The sequence below is a fragment of the Engystomops pustulosus genome, chromosome 9, assembly GCF_040894005.1.
Source record: "Engystomops pustulosus chromosome 9, aEngPut4.maternal, whole genome shotgun sequence".
Classification (NCBI taxonomy): Eukaryota; Metazoa; Chordata; class Amphibia; order Anura; family Leptodactylidae; genus Engystomops; species Engystomops pustulosus.
This window is the reverse complement of record NC_092419.1, coordinates 8,113,274-8,134,175: the sequence shown is the minus strand read 5'-3', so window position 1 is coordinate 8,134,175 and position 20,902 is coordinate 8,113,274. Positions and strand designations below refer to the sequence as shown.

The window sequence follows — 20,902 nt, the reverse complement described above, 5'->3', positions numbered from 1 at the left end:
TCCATTAGGCTTCTGTTATTATTATTGTTTAGTGATTATAAAAACTGTTGTAAAATAAATGTTTGTTTGAGTTTTTCCTAAAAATCTGGGGCACATCTATTAATGGTTTTTGTTGGGCAATCCCAGGGCTTTTTATTTTGCGCCTGTTCCATTAGCTTTAGATACCCCTGAGTGTCGGTGCCACAAAACCCTCAGTTTTCCATCAGTCGCGCCTTTCTGGCACTCCGTTTGGACACAGCTTTAGAATCCTGAGACTTCTCTTGCACTTCTAGATTCCCAACACTTCCCAAGTGCATTGTTCGTGCATAATGCACTGTGCCGCGATTCACTAAGATCGTGCATCCAATATTCTCTTCACCTTCTTCTTCCTGGTACATGTAAGTGTATTGTCCGTGTATAATGCGCTGTGTGGGGAGTCACTAAGATCCTGCGCCCGATATCCTGCATGTGTTGCTTCCCCGCTCAGGTCCCGGGAGTTCACCTTCTTCTTCCTGGTGCATGTAAGTGCATTGTCCGTGTATAATGCGCTGTGTGGGGAGTCACTAAGATCCTGCGCCCGATATCCTGCATGTGTTGCTTCCCCGCTCAGGTCCCGGGAGTTCACCTTCTTATTCCTGGTGCATGTAAGTGCATTGTCCGTGTATAATGCGCTGTGTGGGGAGTCACTAAGATCCTGCACCGATATCCTGCATGTGTCGCTTCCCCGCTCAGGTCCCCGGAGTTCACCTTCTTCTTCCTGGTGCATGTAAGTGCATTGTCCGTGTATAATGCGCTGTGCAGGTAGTCACTAAGATCCTGCGCCCGATATCCTGCATGTGTCGCTTCCCCGCTCAGGTCCCCGGAGTTCACCTTCTTCTTCCTGGTGCATGTAAGTGCATTGTCCGTGTATAATGCGCTGTGTGGGGAGTCACTAAGATCCTGCGCCCGATATCCTGCATGTGTTGCTTCCCCGCTCAGGTCCCGGGAGTTCACCTTCTTCTTCCTGGTGCATGTAAGTGCATTGTCCGTGTATAATGCGCTGTGTGGGGAGTCACTAAGATCCTGCGCCCGATATCCTGCATGTGTTGCTTCCCCGCTCAGGTCCCGGGAGTTCACCTTCTTCTTCCTGGTGCATGTAAGTGCATTGTCCGTGTATAATGCGCTGTGTGGGGAGTCACTAAGATCCTGCGCCCGATATCCTGCATGTGTCGCTTCCCCGCTCAGGTCCCCGGAGTTCACCTTCTTCTTCCTGGTGCATGTAAGTGCATTGTCCGTGTATAATGCGCTGTGCGGGGAGTCACTAAGATCCTGCGCCCGATATCCTGCATGTGTCGCTTCCCCGCTCAGGTTCCTGGAGTTCACCTTCTTCTTCCTGGTGCATGTAAGTGCATTGTCCGTGTATAATGTGCTGTGCGGGGAGTCACTAAGATCGTGCGCCCGATATCGTGCATGTGTCGCTTCCCCGCTCAGGTCCCCGGAGTTCACCTTCTTCTTCCTGGTGCATGTAAATGCATTGTCCGTGTATAATGCGCTGTGCGGGGAGTCACTAAGATCGTGCGCCCGATATCCTGCATGTGTCGCTTCCCCGCTCAGGTACCAGGAGTTCCCCTTCCACTTCCTGGTGCATGTAAGTGCATTGTGCGTGTATAATGTGCTGTGCGGGGAGTCACTAAGATCCTGCGCCCGATATCCTGCATGTGTCGCTTCCCCGTTCAGGTCCCCGGAGTTCACCTTCTTCTTCCCGGTGCATGTAAGTGCATTGTCTTGCGACACAATTTGAAAGTTAAATCCCACGCTCAGTCTGAATCAGTTGGATCGTCTGGCGGCCGCCCCCAGATTTCCATCGCATGAAAGCAGCGCAGCTGTGCAAAAATCCAATCATCTGCGACCGAGTCCCAGCACAAACCCCTGTCTAATACCTGTCAAAGCGACACAAATCCCGAAAACGGAAAAAACGCCGAAAGTGCGGCCGCAGGTCCTTAGTAAATAAGCCCCAATATGTTTCTTTCTAGTTGAGGAGAATTAGTTTGAATCTTTTCCCCTGGAAGCATTGGCAGTCCATTGTTAGGATCTGCATTGTAATAATATGTTTAGGGAACATGTTGTGAGTGCCGGATGAATAACAGGAATACTCTAATCTAACTGATGGTATCAAAGATGCGATTTTATCGATTTCCCACCTAGGCGCCAGTGACCAGTGCATATGCATACAAATACTTTGTGACTGTACTGGAGAGACCCAACCAGCTTGAAACAGCGCTGTCTTCAGTTTTGAGTCTGTTCCTTCTGGAGTAGATATACTGGTTTGGATTTAATCCCCTTGTAGGCCTCTTGTAGCTCATGCTTGATGTCAAGGTAGCTAAAAGAGGCATAGTTTTCCTTATCCTATCCTGGAAAACTTTGCATATTTTCCCAGAATCCCCTTAGTGCAGCATCAATGGATATAAGACATGGCGGCAAAAGTGGTGGCTACAAATAACACCTGCGATAGGTGGTGGCACTGATGGTGAGTGTTACTAGTATGAGTTTGGGTCTGATTTTGGTACCTGGACCTGAACAGATTTTTAAAATTCATGTTCAGTCAAACCTCGGGCGAACTTGAGATTAACAGCTCTGCTAATCACTAATCCCATCTAAAAGTTGTACCGGCCCCACTCTTCCCCCACTATAATATGACATAGCTTCCAATATGGACCCCTAAGGCAACTGCGCCCTCTCTAACCCTGCTGAGAAGTCTGATGCCTTTCACCAGCAACAATAAACATGTTTGGAACCATTTAAGGAAATGCAGCCACTTACATTTTCTATATTTGGTTTGATAAGTAGAAGGAAGTTAAACCAGTGTAAATGTCCTTACACAGTGTTTATTACACTTGTTCTCTACATGTGCTTCATCATTATACCTTGTATTATCGACATTCCTGATAAGAACAAGCCAAGTCAGCTCTACCTACACACATTACATGTATCCAGAGCTCAGGTGCTCGGAATAGCATAGGAAACACTTCCATATATAGTTAAAAGGATGGCAGAGGTAATGATCAGAAATATAATAAAACCTACAAACCCCACTGCTATATGTGACCACTAACACCATAGATACAGGGGGCACATACTTTGCAGTTGAAATGGAGTTGCTGAGGCTGAACTACACTCACTGGCCACTTTATTAGGTCCACCATGCTAGTAACGTGTTGGACCCCCTTTTGCCTTCAGAACTGCTTCAATTCTTCGTGGCATAGATACAACAAGGTGCTGGAAGCTCCTCAGAGATTTTGCTCCATATTGACATGATGGCATCACACAGTTACCACAGATTTGTCGGCTGCACATCCATGATGCGAATCTCCCGTTCCACCACATCCCAAAGATGCTCTATTGGATTGAGATCTGGTGACTGTGGAGGCCATTTGTGTCCAGTGACCTCATTGTCATGTTCAAGAAACCAGTCTGAGATGATTCCAGCTTTATGACATGGCGCATTATCCTGCTGAAAGTAGCCATCAGATGTTACAGGGTACATTGTGCTCATAAAGGGATGGACATGGTCAGCAACAATACTCAGGTAGGCTGTGGCGTTGTACCAAGGGGCCCAAAGAGTGCCAAGAAAATATTCCCCACACCATGACACCACCACCACCAGCCTGACCCGCTGATACAAGGCAGGATGGATCCATGACACCACCAGCACCAGCCTGACCCGCTGATACAAGGCAGGATGGATCCATGCTTTCATGTTGTTGACGCCAAATTCTGACCCTACCATCCGAATGTCGCAGCAGAAATCGAGACTCATCAGACCAGGCAACGTTTTTCCAATCTTCTACTGTCCAATTTTGATGAGCTTGTGCAAATTGTAGCCTCAGTTTCCTGTTCTTAGCTGAAAGGAGTGGCACCCGGTGTGATCTTCTGCTGCTGTAGCCCATCTGCCTCAAAGTTCGATGTACTGTGCGTTCAGAGATGCTCTCCTGCCTACCTTGGTTGTAACGGGTGGCGATTTGAGTCACTGTTGCCTTTCTATCAGCTCGAACCAGTCTGCCCATTCTCCTCTGACCTCTGGCATCAACAAGGCATTTCCGCCCACAGAACTGCCGCTCACTGGATGTTTTTTCTTTTTCGGACCATTCTCTGTAAACCCTAGAGATGGTTGTGTGTGAAAATCGCAGTAGATCAGCAGTTTCTGAAATACTCAGACCAGCCCTTCTGGCACCAACAACAGTGCCACTTTCAAAGGCCTCAAATCACCTTTCTTCCCCATACTGATGCTCGGGAGAACTGCAGGAGATTGTCTTGACCATGTCTACATGCCTAAATGCACTGAGTTGCCGCCATGTGATTGGCTGATTAGAAATTAAGTGTTAACGAGCAGTTGGACAGGTGTACCTAATAAAGTGGCCGGTGAGTGTATATTCATGTACTCCTTAAGGGACATCTACCCTCAGGTTTACTGACGATAGATGTTCAAACTTATCCGCTCATCATTTATTCTAGGGGAAACTTCTATCGCATATTCGGGGACGTCCAAATAGAGGTTCTCCGGTGACATAGCGAGAGTGCTTGCGGCTCATATACAGTACAGACCAAAAGTTTGGACACACCTTCGCATTCAAAGAGTTTTCTATATTTTCATGACTATAAAAATGATAGATTCACACTGAAGGCATCAAAACAATGAATTACCACATGTGGAATAATATACTTAACAAAAAGGAGTGAAACAACTGAAAATATATCTTATATTTTAGTTTCTTCAAAGAAGCCACTTCTTGCTTCGATTACTGCTTTTCACACTCTTGGCTTCTCTTTATGAGATACAAGAGGTAATCACCAGAAAAGTTTTTCACATCTCAGGTGCCCTGTCAGGGGTAATAAGTGGGATTTCTTGCCTTATAATTGGGGTTGGGACCATCAGTTGTGTTGTACAGAAGTCAGGTGGATACACGGCTGATCGTCCTACTGAATAGACTGTTCGAATTTGTATTATGGCTAGAAAAAAACTGAACAAAGAGCTGCCATCATTACTTTAAGAAATCAAGGTAAGTCAGTCCAAAAAATTGGGAAAACTTTGAAAGTGTCCCCAAGAGCAGTTGCAAAAACCATCAAGCGCTACAAAGAAACTGGCTGACATGAGGACTGACCAAGAAGCCCAAGTGGAGGATAAGTTCATCCGAGTCACCGGCCTCAGAAATCGCAGGCTATCAGCTGCATTAGAGAGCAGGTCACTGCCACACAGAGGTCTAGCCGCAGACAAATCTCTACAACAACTTTTAAGAAGAGACTGTGTGCAGCAGCCTTCCTGGTAAAATAGCTGCTACGAAACCTCTGCTAAGGACTGGCAAAAAGCAGAAGAGACTTGTTTGGGCTAAAGAACACAAGGAATGGACAGTAGACCAGTGGAAATCTGAGCTTTGATCCGATGAGTCCAAATATGAGATCTTTGGTTGTCGTTGTGCAACGCAGAAAAGTTGAACAAATGTACTCTACATATCTGGTTCCCATGGTGAAACATGGAGGAGGAGGTGTGATGGTGTGGGGGTGCTTTGCTGGTGACACTGTTGTGGATTTATTCAAAATTGAGGGTATACTGAGCCAGCCTGGTTACCATAGCATCTTGCAGCGACTGCTATAACATCCGGTTTGCATTTAGTCGGACCATCATTTATTTTTCAACAGGGAAATGAGCCAAAGCACCTCCGGGCTGTGTAAGGGCTATTTGAGAAAGAAGGAGAGTGATGGGGGCTACACCAGATGACCTGTCCTCCACAGTCACCAGACCTGCACCCAATTGAGATCATTTGGGGTGAGCTGGACCGCAGAGTGAAGGCAAAAGGGTCAACGAGTGCTAAGCATCTCTGGGAACTCCTTCAAGACTGTTGGGAGACTATTTCAGGTGACTACCTCTTGTATCTCATCAAGAGGAGCCAAGACTGTGCAAAGCAGTAATCAAAGCAAGAAGTGGCTACTTTGAAGAAACTAGAATATAAGACATATTTACATTTGTTTCACCCTTTATTGTTAGGTACATAATTCCACATGTGTTAATTTATAGTTTTGATGCCTTCAGTGTGAATCTACAATTTTTATAGTCAAGTAAATACAAAAAACTCTTTGAATGAGAAGGTATATCTATTTTTATAAAGACATTTTCTACCCTAATACGAACATCCCTAACGATAATATAGAAGTTTCTATCCCCTAGAATAAAGGACGGGGAGGTAAGTTTGGACATTTACCATTATGAACCGGACCAGACTGTAGATGTCGTTTAATATAATGGGGAATATTTTCCAATCATATGATACATCCATCACAATGAAATGGCACACAGTTCCATGGGATGAGTGGAGGTGGACATCAGATGTCCTCAGAGCTTTAATAAGTTATCGGTCAACTCTAATCATTGGCATCCTGAGGATATTCACTCCATCAAAACCATCTCTTGTGTTTTGTATGCTGCCTGCCTCGACTTTGGACTGACTCTTACTACCTGCTTTTCCTGACCCCTTGGTAATATGTACCACTGGCCCAGCTGCTGTCTATACTGGGACCACCACAAGAGGTAGCAACCTTGTGATCTCTCTACAGTCCAGACCTTGTACAAGTCAAAGGGTGAATGCCAAAGAGGTCCAAGTATAACACCCTTAGTGTGTGGCCCAAAGCCAAACTACTTGGATAGCACAGTGGATTCACAACCCGCAGCTTGTTACAACTACATATGTTACCAGAGAATAGGAAGGGAGTCTTTCTTCTGTCCATTTTCAGTTCTGAAGTTGAAGAACCTATGGAAGACCTTCAAAGGTCCTCGAAGGACTTTGTGTTGAGATACATGTGTGTTGAGATCTGGCATACTAGATCGGTATTTCACGGTTGGAGACCCCTCTCTTTAGTACTCTTTAGGAATCAACTTGGTGGGTGGTTTGATTGACTAGGAATCCCATAAAAATCTAGGACCCCGAGCTACCTCTAAAACTGCTCATATTATAATCTGCTAATGTCCGTTGATGACCTTCGGTTACCATGTTCTGTTCGGTTATATGTTCATATATTACTGATATAGAACCATTTTCATGTTTATACCCCTGATTAAGCGGCATGTGCAGAACACATACTCCTTATATGGACATCTGGACTTTCTTGGCTCTAAACTCCTCACACAATTGATTGAGAGCTTCTTATCATCACATGCAAACACTATCCGCCAGTAGGTAACTACGTAAAAATGTGCTGCCCTTAAACCTATGCAGATCTTGCACATTGGACTCAGGTGCCTATGAATAATAGCCTACGGATAACACGCCCCAGGAGCTCGGAGCCGGCTGCTATTGTGTATATATAACACTTCCTAGATTCCTATTTACAGTGTACAGTGACAATGGAGCTGGGTGTAACAGGGACAATCCTACTGGTGTTGTGTGTCACTGTAGTCTTGTACGTCTTCACATGGAGAAGAAAAATAAGGAGCAAGAACTTACCTCCTGGACCTCCTACCCTTCCGGTATTGGGAACTCTTTTGCATGTGAGCGTTACTGAGCTCCCCAAGTCTTTGGTGCAGGTGAGTAGTAATCAGCTCCATCAGACATAATGTATACACTGCACTATAACCTCCTACTTCAGGCCTACAGAAGGGTTTTCCACTGTCAATATGGCTGTCTAGGGTAACGTGTGCTCAATAATTATTAGGGTTTTGTGTACGATGAGTCCTTTGCATGGACATGGATCCTTAGGTGATTATTTGGTCTCTGTGGATCCATGCTTGTAAAAAAAAATTAGAGTAACCAGAGTTGATGTTCCTCAGGATCATATCTTGATGAAGAAGATGTTGCTCCATGATTTTTCCAGTAGCATCTACCTTTATCTAGTCAACACATATACCTCACTGTTGCTAGGTAGAACATGGTCTTATGGGAACAGCAAGCACAATGGTAGAACGTCCACAACAATGCAGCGACCAAGTGCAAAGCCATGCCGGGATCTCAAATTCTAAAATGAATCTTTGTGATGACCTATGTCATCTGCAGGGCTTTGTTCAAGACTGAGGAATGAGATGGAGAAACAGCTCCATTCTCTATGTATCTCTCGTTCAAATGGAAGAAGTGTTCTAAGTCTGTTCCATGTGTTAATTCTAGTATCAAAGATCGAGCCTATTAAAGGGGTTGTCCAGGATCAGGAAACTGTTTATATACAGCTGGGTCTTATATAAAGAGGATAAACATCTTATACTTACCCCTCTCTGGGCTCCCACCTGTCACTGCCGACTTCTGGAGGTAATAAACATCTACAGCCCCATTCCTGCTACTGCCCTGCGGCTCATGCAGTAGCCCAGCTATAGACAAGTGTCACTGCCGGCCTCTATATACAAACAGAAGTGGACACTGGCAGACGGTGCCCGGAGAGAGGTAAGTATGAGATGTTTCTTCTTTTACTACACCCTCATAGCCAGTTATACTGTTTCCTGATCCCATACAAGGGCTTTAATGTGTCAGCCCACTGATATTAATGACACTTCAACATATTGAAAGCCCCTTCACCCTGTATTGTTATATATATATATATATATATATATATATATTAGCTACTGATTTCAGGTCACCCCCACAACATTCCTGCTGCTAAAAACACTAAAGAAAAACAGGGTAACCCAAACATTCTGCATCGTTTATAGTCTTATAGACTTCCCTAGGCTCTTGGGTGAAGTTATTATTGCAATTTCTAACAGCCCTCTCCCCCCCCCCCTCCCCCACTGTCAAAGAAGGATAATCTATCACTTATTACAATGTCATATGACTATTGCACTTGTCTACTCTTATCTTTTCAGCTTAGTAAGACGTATGGTCCGGTCTTCACAATATTTATTGGCAATACCCCGATGGTGGTCCTTGCTGGTTATGACTGTGTGAAAGAAGCCTTGGTGGACCACAGTGATGTCTTCAGCGCAAGAGGAAATGCCTTTTTTTCAAGTGCGGTTTTCAAAGATTATGGTGAGTAGTGATAGTAGTGAGTAGTGGTGTTATTATACACGTCTGGGGCTAGGACAGCGAATACTAGGGAGCAGGGAATAGACAACACAAGACAATGTCAGAATGGGGGTCATTTATTAAGGGCCCGATTCGCGTTTTCCCAACGTGTTACCCGAATATTTCCGATTTGCGCCGATTTTCCCAGTATTGGCCCGGGATTTTGGCGCACATGATCGGATTGTGGCGCTTCGGCGCTGGCATGCGTGCGACGGAAATCGGGGGGCGTGGCCGAACGAAAACCCAACGGATTCGGAAAAACCGCTGCATTAAAAAAAAAAAGTGTAGCGGGGGTCGCACTTACCTTCACTAGGAATAGGCCGGTGAACTTGAGTGCATTCCGGGGAACTTCAGCGCAGCAGCGCCACCTGGTGGACGTCGGAGGAACTGCCTTAATGAATCCCGGCCAGACCCGAATCCACAGCAGAGATTGCGCTGCTGGATCGCGAATGGACCGGGTAAGTAAATCTGCCCAAGTCAATGGAACTCCAAGTCAAGGAGACAAAATCAGTGAACATTCTGTAGACATCAGGCGAAGGAGTGCAAAATACTAGGCAGCCACCAATGTGAAACTCCCAACCAATAAAAATGAAGGAAAATGGGGTTAGATTAGTGGACAGTAGCCTGCAACCCATTTGCACACATTGGGGCTGATTTATTAAGGGCTCCGCCGGCGCACTTTCGTCGGGTTTCCCGACTTTTTCCGTTTTGCGCCAAATTCCGCCGGGATTTTGTTGCACGCAATTGGATTTCAGCGCAATCGCGTCTGCTTTAACGCGACAAAAGTCACGGGGCGTGGCTGTCGGAAAACCCGACGGATTCGGAGAAAAACGCGGAATTTAAAAAACGAATTGTGTCGCAAAATCAATCACTCACATGCACCAGGAATAGGTTGGCGAACCTCGACCTTAGTAAATCCCGGCAGAACCTGAATCACCGCGCCGCGCCGCTGGATCGCGACTGGACCGGGTAAGTAAATCTGCCCTCATGTCATAGTAGAACACAAATACATTGGATAAATATTGTGAATTTTTGGTATCTTGACCCCCTCCCCCCCCCCTTTTAAAATAAGTGGAAACATGAAACCCATGTCGTAGTGAATTATAATAGGCAACTTACCATAAAAGCTTCAATCTACTGGTTTTTATGTTAATGATTTACTATTTTTTATGATAGGGATCGCGCTAAGTAATGGCGATCGCTGGAAACAGTTACGTCGATTCTCACTGACCACCCTGAGAAACTTTGGAATGGGAAGAAGAGGCATTGAGGAGCGGATCCAAGAAGAGGCCCGTTTTCTGGTGGAAAGGTTCAGAAATAATGGAGGTGAGAACCATCCCATGTATGAATGTACTAATATCTTGTGGTGGTGTGTATTGTTATTTGCTACTGTTATTTTTTATCAGAGGAATTTGTCAAATGCAGGAGGACCTCTATTATAGAGATTGATAGTTTGGGGAGCAGAGCTGAGCCCTGTTTAATTGCCATGAGCAACTAGAACAGTTTTGCTCTTAGACGTATTAGGGTGTCGGCTCCTGGGGCATGCGCCTGGAGCCCCCACCACTTTGCCCCTAAGGGGGCTCCCACCAATGGTGGTTTACATGGCCGTCTGTATCGCCCACTAGATGTGGGCCATAACACCTCCCTGGCTAGATTTGCGTTTATGGCAGACCAAGGGAACAACATTCCCTGCTTTGCCGTTGACAGAGGTGTGTGCAGGATGTCATTGTCCTGGTGCAGGCACCACAGTGATGTCACACGTCACACATATGACCTGGCAGAAGAGGAGGTTGTTTATCCACGCAGCGGGGTAGCGGTAAAAGGTGAGTAAATTATTATTATTTTACTAGGAGGTATATATAGTTATTACTGGCGACTGTATATGGTTATTGCTAGGGTAGCTGTATAAAATTATAGCTGGGAGCATTGTATATAGTTATTGCTGAGGGGCTGTACATAGTGATTGCTGGGGAAATCTGTATGCAGTTATTACAGGGGGCTGCATTTGGTGATTACTGGGGGCTGTATATAGTGATTGCTAGGGAAGGCTGTATGTAGATATTACAGGGGGCTGCATATAGTGATTACTGGGGGCTGTATATAGTTATCCCTTTATTACTTGGCACAGTATATAGTGATCACTTGGGACTGTATATAGTTATTACTGGGGAGGCTGTATATAGTGATTACTGGGGGCTGTATATAGTGATTACTGGGGGGATTGCATATAGTTATTGTTGGGGGGTGTATATAGTCAGTGTTGGGGAATGTATATAGTGATTTCTGTACCCTGTCTAGACAACATTCAATAAGGGCCTCCTCCAGATTTTCCACCTAGGGGCCCCCACCAACCTTAATCCGGCCCTACTCCGACCTCCCCCATAGTCCACATAATAGCATTTTTATATTATAATTGTAGCACTATTAACTGCATTGTATTGGACATAATAAAATTGACAATATGAAAACCAAAACCATTTCGAGATGAAAAGTTGGGCATTTTAGAGCTTGCACTAGTTTACATCTATGTATTCTGTCATTATACAGAACATCTGTTTGACCCAAGTGACTCTTTGCGTTTGGCTGTGTCTAATGTAATCTGCTCCATTGTGTTCGGAGAACGTTTCGACTATGAAGATGAGAAGTTCATGACCCTATTGTCCCTACTGCAAGAACAGTCGACTATTCTGGCCTCAGCGTCTGGAATTGTAAGGAAACCCAACAGATTTTTTCAAGAATTGAAGCTCCAACTAAGTTGACTAATTAAATGATTTGCTTTTACAGATACTCAATCTATTACCAAGTGCATCAAAGTACATCCCAGGACCTCATAGAAAGGTCTTCACAAACATAGATAATCTAAAAGGTTTCATCCGGCAAGCTGTTGAGAACCACAAGAAGAGCATCGATGCCAACTGCCCTCGAGACTTCATTGATAGTTTCCTTATAAAGATGGAGGAGGTAATATCAAAGAATTCGGTATTTTCTGGAAGATCAAAGATTTGAATAGAATCGATTCTCGTTATTTATCTCCAGTTGAGTGGTTAACCTATCAATTTTCATATTTAATATACCATCCAAAAATTTTGCTTCTCAGCTATGTGAATTTCTATTGAAACTTAGGTAGAAGGAGAACTTAGCTACTTCCTCTCTCACTTCCGCCAAGATTGAACTCCAAATTCTAGACATTTTTAGTAACAGTTTTTCGGGAGTTGGCAATGGCTATCATCATAAATCTAAGAACAGTATTTAAACAACCCAGGGGCAAAAATTTCCCCAATTTAATTTCATGTCTTACAAAAGTTACAAAGAGTGTTAACAAATGTTTGTGTCATAGGAAATAAATCTAGAAGTCTGGAAGTTGAAAGCTTTAAGAAAAGTATTGATCCCCTTTACTGTGCATAAGGATTCAAGAGCAAAGAGTAAATGTTTTTTTATTGTGTCGATAGTATTTACAAGGTTTTCTCAAAAAATTATCAAACCCACCTCAATCCAAGATACTCTTATTTACTAAGGGTCTCCGAACGCACTTTCGATGGAATTTCTGATGTTTTTGTGTGTTGCACGATGTGTCAGATTGTGTCGCGCGTGATCGGATTGTGGCGCACCGGCTTTCATGCGACAGAAATTGGGGGATGGCCGTTGGATGATCCGATGGATTCGGACTGAGTAGGGGATTTAACTTTAAATTGTGTCGCAAGATCAAGCACTTACATTCACCAGGAACAAGAAGGTGAACTCCAGGGACCTGAGCGGGGAAGCGACACATGCCGGATATCGGGCGCACGATCTTAGTGACTCCACGCACAGCGCATTATACACAGACAATGCACTTACATGCACCAGGAAGAAGAAGGTGAACTCCGGGGACCTGAGCGGGGAAGCGACACATGCAGGATATTGGGTGCATGATCTTAGTGAATCCTCGCACAGCGCATTATACATGGACAATGCACTTACATGCACCAGGAAGAAGAAGGTGAACTCCGGGGACCTGAGCGGGGAAGCGACACATGCAGGATATCGGGCACACGATCTTAGTGACTCCCTACACAGCACATTATACACGGACAATGCACTTACATGCACCGGGAAGAAGAAGGTGAACTCCAGGGACCTGAGCGGGGAAGTGACACATGCAGGATATCGGGTGCAGGATCTTAGTGACTCTCCGCACAGCGCATTATACACAGACAATGCACTTACATGCACCAGGAAGAAGGTGAACTCCGTCGGACCTGAGCGGGGAAGCGACACATGCAGGATATCGGGCACACGATCTTGGTGAATCGCCGCACAGCGCATTATACATGGACAATGCACTTACATCCACCGAGAAGAGGGTGAACTCCGGGTACCTGAGCGGGGAATCGACACATGCAGGATATCGGACGCACGATCTTAGTGACTTCCTGCACAGCGCATTATACGCAGACAATGCACTTACATGCACCAGGAAGAAGAAGGTGAACTCCGGGGACCTGAGCGGGGAAGCGACACATGCAGGATATCGGACGCACGATCTTAGTGACTCCCTGCACAGCGCATTATACACTGACAATGCACTTACATGCACCAGGAAGAAAAAAGGTTAACTCCAGGGACCTGAGCGGGGAAGCGACACATGCAGGATATTGGACGCACGATCTTAGTGACTCCCGGCACAGCGCATTATACATGGACAATGCACTTTTGGTGAACTCCTCCGGATGGGTAAGTAAATGTGCCCCTCTGTTCCCCACGAGTCTGCACTTTATGGTATACTCATAGCATACTCAACAAGTGCCCTCAAAGTGCATTGTGGCAGTGGACCGGGCAGCAACAGGGATGGGGCAGCAGGGGTCTTTCCAGAGAGTGTGTAATTTTACATTTCATATGATAATTTGGATTATTTTAAATATAATTTTATGTCAATAGATAACACCATTCACTGTAACACTTTGTGGACAATAACCAATTGAAATATTGACCTCTACAGGAGAAGGACAAACCAAACACTGAATTTCACTTTGAGAACTTGTTTGGATCAGTAATGGATCTTTTCACTGCCGGAATTGAAACCACCAGTACAACTCTGAAATATGCCCTCCTTATCCTGCTAAAATATCCAGATGAGGCAAGTAAGTAAAGTCCTGAGATACGTAACCATATGAAGTAAAACACCGGCTCACCTTCCCATACTATGCCACATGTGTCGGATCCGGCACGGGCCACCTTCCTGCCAAGGCATGTAGAATCTGCAGAATATAATCACGGTCCAGCCAGGTTCCCGGCGGGAACCTGACTAGACCATGATTATAGTCTTCAGATATCTAACCATATACTTGGTTTACTCAATCAAGGATAAAACAAATATGTAATTCTATTTTAGAAAAAGAAATAGCAAATTGGACTCCATTTTACATTAGTTATTGATATTAGGTGACTCTTTTTGACGGGAGCAAGTAGAGACAGACAAAAGCTATAGTTGTATCTATGGAGGAGGGTTAAACCGTTGAATTTGGGTCGACTGCAGGTGGAACCACTTTTCATCAGGACATTGTAGGGTTTCTAAAGGGAAGGGGGGGGGGTTCTTTTTGCTGCCACCTATAATGAATAAAGCACAATTTCGAAATGTACTTGCAATTATTCAATTTCTACATAAAGTAGTGTAATGGTTTAGATAAAAGACTCCACAGAGAAAGAGCAATGGTTTGATCTAGAGCCTATTTATAATAAGAAAGTATGTTTTCATATTTGAGTTTATTTAGGACTTTATCTGAGAACTTGGTTCTTTCACTGAAATTGTGTACATCCCCCTGCACTATCAATGTCGCAATCACTATTCTGTACAATCCATTAGTTAGAAATTAGGGTATGTGCTTGCAGATGGAGTCAGAGTTTACCTTTGCTGTTCGGGGCACAAAATGTCTACCCCCAATCCCGGAAGGCATTAATGTTGACATATGATAAAAGTACATGACTCCATAGGAGCCTAGTAGTTTTGTTCTGGGTTAATGATGTGTACTTTATATTTGCCTGCAGGGAAGATGCAAGCCGAAATAGACAAAGTGATTGGACAGAGCCGATGCCCTGCTATGGAGGATCGGAGTAATATGCCATATACCAATGCAGCCATTCACGAGATTCAGAGATTTGCTGACATAATCCCTCTGGGACTTGCACATGCGGCCAGCAAGGATACAGTATTCAGAGGATACAACATCCCAAAGGTCAGTAAAGGACAATAAAGGATCCCTTAACTGATTTATAATCTAGAATTTACTACATCTAATAATTATGCATACAATGAATCAATATCCAAAAATTAACAGAAAAAACTAAGATTGGCTACAATTGGAGGAGTCATGACGCATCCAAACTTTTCCAACTTTACAGAATCTTCTGAGAAATGTCCTTTAAAGTAGAATTTAGAAACCAGTTATAAAATAAGATTCTTTTTGTTGATTCCTTCTTCGTCTTATATTTCACCTTTTAGGATACTATTGTGTCCCCATTGTTGACATCCATTCTGAAGGATCCTAAGTATTTTGAGCAACCAGAAGTATTTGACCCAGCACATTTCTTGGATGAAAATGGCCACTTTAAAAACAATGAGGCTTTTCTTCCCTTCTCCACTGGTAAAATTTTCATGTTCAAGTTAGAGGGGTTGTATCTTCCAGGGTTAGTTACACCTTATCAGAGTCTGTGTCAAGAATCTGGTGGTACCAGCACATAACATGGTGACCAGGATGCAACAAGATTGTTACCATTGTAGGGTTTATTTACATTGATTATTCCATTTTAGCAGGACAGTGATGGTTCATTAAAAGACCTTAAACCTTAAAGACCTATGATGGATGGATTTTTGGACATTTGTTTAGACTAAGCAGTATATCTACGATGGCATGAATAATACCAACTGCCCTCGGGATTATCTTCTCATCCAGGATATGTTTGTCAGGATCAGTGGTAGTGGATCCCCTGTACCAACGTGGATGATGACATAAGCCAACACCTGGGAGCGGAGTCTAAGTGGTACTCGGTTTTCACCAGAGCCACCCGCAAAGCAGGTTAAACTTGTTGAGGTGTGGTACCACCAGGTCGTTCCACAGGCGCGACTTTGTCCGCGGTGGCGGCCAAGACAAAGTACAGAATCATCAGGCAACGTTGTGGTTTGGGACAGGCAGGAGGTTGAGACAGGCAGCACAGGATCGGAGTCGGGGACGTAGCAGAAGGTCAGGACAGGTAGCATGGTATCAGAGTCAATAACCGAACTGGGGTCACACTTCGGGAATTCAGAAACACAGCAAAATGCATGGAATAGCTTTCTCAGTGGCATTAGGCACAAAGATCCGGAGGGGAATGCTAGGAGAGGCTAGCCTTAATTAGTTTCCTGGAAATGCCCAGGACCAATTAGCTGTGCCCTGGGCCTTTAAATCCTCCAGTGCCGGGGCATGGGTCGTGGGTCGCGGGGGCATCCGCACAGGGAGGGGCACGTTCCGGGTCACGGGGGCACCCATGACAATGTTTACATTGGACAATGATTGAGAATACAAATTCCTACAAATATTAAGTTTCCTAATTATCAGGGCATACAGAGATTGAATGATTATTAACACTTTGTTTAATATAATCCACAGGAAAGAGGAGCTGTCTAGGAGAGGGACTTGCACGTATGGAGATCTTCCTCATGTTGACCGCCCTATTACAGAATTTTAACTTGAAATCCAACAAAGCTCCAGAAGATCTTGAAGTTTCCCCTGAACCTGGGACTGGTGGACTCGTGGCTCGAAAATATCAGCTCTATGTGGAACCTAGATGACAAAAAAACTATTGAATTACTCTCTCTGGAAATACCAGATGTCTATTGTGTAGTAGCCTCCTGGTTACATGTTTTTTTTGTTCAAGCTTGCATTTAATTATCCAGAAGTTTTGGCTACATACAACCATTGGCATAACTGCTGATTGAGGTTTTTTCTTTCTTATGTTTAACATTGACTGTCTTCATTTTACAACTGTAGACTTTTTCTGTACCGAGGTGAGGATCTCGTGGCTACAAAGTAAAACGCCGGCTGTAGCAGTTATCTCTAATCCAGTGAATAGGGGACAACTTTCTGTTACCAAAATACACCTTGTGGACCTGTTGACTTGGTCATGTATCTTGGTTTAGGCCTTGTGATAGAAGAACACTTTCAACTGGGAACTTTATTCTTCTTCAATAAAGTGCAAAAACAAATTGACCTCGACATTGGCAACAAACGCTGTCCGTCCGTGGAGGATCAGAATAAAATGCCTTTCACAGATGCTGTAATTCATGGGATACAGAGATTTGCAGATATCTTACTTTTTAGTGTTCCACATGCATGAGCTGAAACCACCGTGTTTCATTGCTTGACCTCAGTGTTGAAGATTCCTAAATACTTTCAAAATCCAGAGAAGTTTGATCCTGGTCATTTTGGATAACAAGGGACGGTTCAAGAAGACAGAGGCATTTCTACTTGATGGAGCTCAGAAGCTTGAGGTTAAGGCTGCATGCACATAGCAGGTGCCATAATATGGGGCGCAAACAAAGGTCACACACAATCCACAACCTTGTGAATGAGCAAATGTACAGTTAACACATGTCTGAAATAAATGTTTATGGAAATGACTCCGAAGATTGTTTAAAAAATCTATATATGACCATTCATACTGGAATATTGAGGTATTTTGGATATGGTAAATCAATCAGGACCTTAGTTTATGTTCCACTATACCGTCGGTGTGGTCAATGTGAAATGTATCTAATGTTGTCCATTCCTTCTATATCCATCTTCTATGTCTCCTAACAAACGCATAAAGGACTGGTCTAGCTGAGCAAGATGACGGTTGGGAAGTCTCACATACAATAGATAATGAGCCAGGCTACAAACTACATAAAGTAAGGAGTCCGTAGAAGGTGGTTCCAGCAGAGCAAGTTATGACCTATCCACAGAACCTACCTACCGATTGGTGGTGGTCTGAACTCTGGAACCTTAACAAAGAATCCCCCCCCCTTCCCTAAACCTGAACAAAAAGCTGGTTTTGACCTAACTTGTGGTTAACCTGAAGTCCAATTTTGGACATTGAACCTTGAAAATATCCGAACCTCATGGTGCCAGTTATGTCAAAGATATTGCCAATTTGCTTCCACGTACGACTATGTAACCTCTTTCAGATCTCCTTAGATAGTTTGTTATTAGCCGATGCATTTATTCCATCAATTACTCTCTACCTGCCAAAATTATTGCCCAAACATTACTAAAATGTCCAACGTTTCCTTTCTCTACACTATAGGAAAGAGAATCTGGTAGTAGGTACTACTGTATATGCAAGTTAGTAACAAATGGTTCTACCCTTTTGTCTTATGTTGGTAAGCCCCACCCCCTTGCCTGTCTTGATTGAAAGGACTTATAAGACCTTATATAGTCCAAAGCAAGGGCCGAAAGCAGAGTGCTCAGTGGCGTAACTAGAGTCCACTTGGCCCTGGGGCAAAAAAGCAGTACCCTACTGCCCCCCCCCCCGAGTGCCTAATTTATGACAATAAAATCTGGTCATGAAACATACCTGCAACTGACTGTGCAATCCCGTAATGCGGCCTTATCCTATGGGCAGTAAACAGAGCAGCAGACGGGAGTGTAACGTCCGTGCCTGAATGTCCCTCTATCCGCAGTTGGCGGAATACATGTCGTATTTGTGTGTGAACTGTGGCTTAATTCTTGTTTTTGGATTAACTGAGCCACACCCTGCTCCTTGCATTTCTGTCCTGCCCAGAAAGGGTTACTAGCCTGATGGACAGTTCCTCCAGTGTGCTGCTGGAGGCGTGTCCGGGATCGGCTTTAAATACCTGCCCATTCCCATCATACCTGGCTGGTTATTTTGAGTCTGACCTGTGTATATCCCTCCTGTACCTGTATCCATCAGACTTGCTGGTTAATTTTAGTCTTGTCCTATCTGTGTATCGAGCTCAGTTTTACCTGTCTCTGTTTATCCTGCCTTGTACCTGTATCTGTACCTGACCTGTGTATATCTGCTTGACCTGACCTGTATATTACCCGTTTGATCTTGACCTGACCTGTGTATATCCTATCTGTATCTGGATCTGACCTGTGATTATCTGCCTGAAGTCCAATATTCTGTGCACCAGTGTGAACACTGGTCTATTCCTGTATTCCGGTTTCCTGTTCAGTCCTGTGTTTGTATTCTGTGTACCAGTATGTACACTGGTCTATACCTGTATTTCCGTTACCTGTCCGCTCCACCATCCAGCAGCTGCCAGACGAAGTAAGTGTCCCCTGTCCTGTTGTAGGGTCACTCAGGGACCGTCAGTTAGGTTCCTGATAGTGGGTTCGCCCTTATCAGGGCGGTTTATCTGCTTTAGGCAGGGCCTTAGCCCGCAGGGACGTCGCAGGGTGAGTTCGCCATCACTTACGTAGTCTGACAGCTAGCGCCAAGTCTGGTTGTGGTTGCGCATTTGCTGGACGGTTGCTGACAGGGAGTCCTTGTATTATGAAGCCCCGACACTGTTAGTACAGATGCCGTGGCTGTATAATGCAAGGACTCCCGTCTGCTGCTTTGTGTACTATCCATAGGACGATGTCAGAACTGCTGTTCATCATATATCACTTTTTCCACCCTACATCAGCTCCATGCTATAGCCTATACCAGCACCTGGCGCAGGTTATAGCCTCTTCCAGCACCTGGCGCAGGTTATAGCCTCTTCCAGCACCTGGCGCAGGTTATAGCCTCTTCCAGCACCTGGCGCAGGTTATAGCCTCTTCCAGCACCTGGCACAGGTTATAGCCTCTTCCAGCACCTGGCGCAGGTTATAGCCTCTTCCAGCACCTGGCGCAGGTTATAGCCTCTTCCAGCACCTGGCGCAGGTTATAGCCTCTTCCAGCACCTGGCGCAGGTTATAGCCTCTTCCAGCACCTGGCGCAGGTTATAGCCTCTTCCAGCACCTGGCGCAGGTTATAGCCTCTTCCAGCACCTGGCGCAGGTTATAGCCTCTTCCAGCACCTGGCGCAGGTTATAGCCTCTTCCAGCACCTGGCACAGGTTATAGCGTAATTGTAAGCAGGACTTCATATAAGATTATATCTGGGAGATGAACTTCATGAACTGGTACATGTTACTATAGCCTAATAATTCACATAAATACACACAATACATATGACACACAAATACTTCACAAACACAATACATATGATACACTAATACTGCACACACATCCAGCACATATTATACACTTATATACTCTATAAACTCTTTACTTGTGGTGGAGGCAGAAGACTTCAAAAAAGATCCACACTCCCCCAGGACATCAGTGAAGGGTCTGGGCATCATAACATCCAGGATGGAGGAGACACAGAGCTGGAGGAGCTGCCACAGAAAGCACAAGTTTATACATGCTGAGGGATCCTGGCAGACATGTTAACTGAATCTCCATATACCAACACAGTCCAGGGGTGACAGAAGACGCCACATTAGATTTTATGTAAAACCTGAGATAAGATTTTTAGTATTTTTTCAACACCGAAAGCCACCAATAAAAATGCTCCATGACAACTTCTATAGAAAGGCTGGGCGAGCTGGGTGTTCAAAGTCTCATTTCCTTGTTGTGAAAGGACGACCCGTCACAACTTGGTGTCTCAGTGAATTTTATCGAAAGAATAAGATAATGGGGGTCATTTATCTTATCTCCGTTTGTTTTGGCTTGTTTTCGCCTGTCTTAGCCTCAGCTACTTTGGCCATATATTCATTTTTTTCCTTAAAAAGTTCTCTTTTTGCAACATTTGTTACAGTCATTTCTTTCCATTTCCTAAGTTTTCCTTAAGTATGGTTTCATCTGGAGCCAGAAAAAGTCGGCAATTTGAAAAGATAAATGTCATTTGTGACATTAAGCACATC

General features: G+C 44.5%; 1 protein-coding gene across 1 annotated transcript; it reads left to right on the top strand.

Annotated features, from left to right (window-relative positions):
- Window positions 1-7,307: 7,307 nt before the first annotated feature.
- On the top strand, window positions 7,308-16,831 carry LOC140077752 (cytochrome P450 2C8-like). Its single transcript, XM_072125193.1, has 9 exons — window positions 7,308-7,531; window positions 8,795-8,957; window positions 10,170-10,319; window positions 11,541-11,701; window positions 11,778-11,954; window positions 13,972-14,113; window positions 15,018-15,205; window positions 15,472-15,613; window positions 16,616-16,831. Exons 1-9 carry the CDS (start codon window positions 7,352-7,354, stop codon window positions 16,795-16,797), a joined length of 1,485 nt encoding a protein of 494 aa, XP_071981294.1. The 5' UTR covers window positions 7,308-7,351; the 3' UTR covers window positions 16,798-16,831.
- The last annotated feature ends 4,071 nt before the right edge of the window (window positions 16,832-20,902 follow it).

Bases quoted from the DNA above. Each gene is read 5' to 3' on its own strand.
- LOC140077752 (XM_072125193.1), top strand. From the start codon at position 7,352: ATGGAGCTGGGTGTAACAGGGACAATCCTACTGGTGTTGTGTGTCACT. The intron at 11,702-11,777 runs GTAAGGAAACCC...TTGCTTTTACAG, and splicing joins TGGCCTCAGCGTCTGGAATT to ATACTCAATCTATTACCAAG. The intron at 15,614-16,615 runs GTAAAATTTTCA...TATAATCCACAG, and splicing joins TTTTCTTCCCTTCTCCACTG to GAAAGAGGAGCTGTCTAGGA.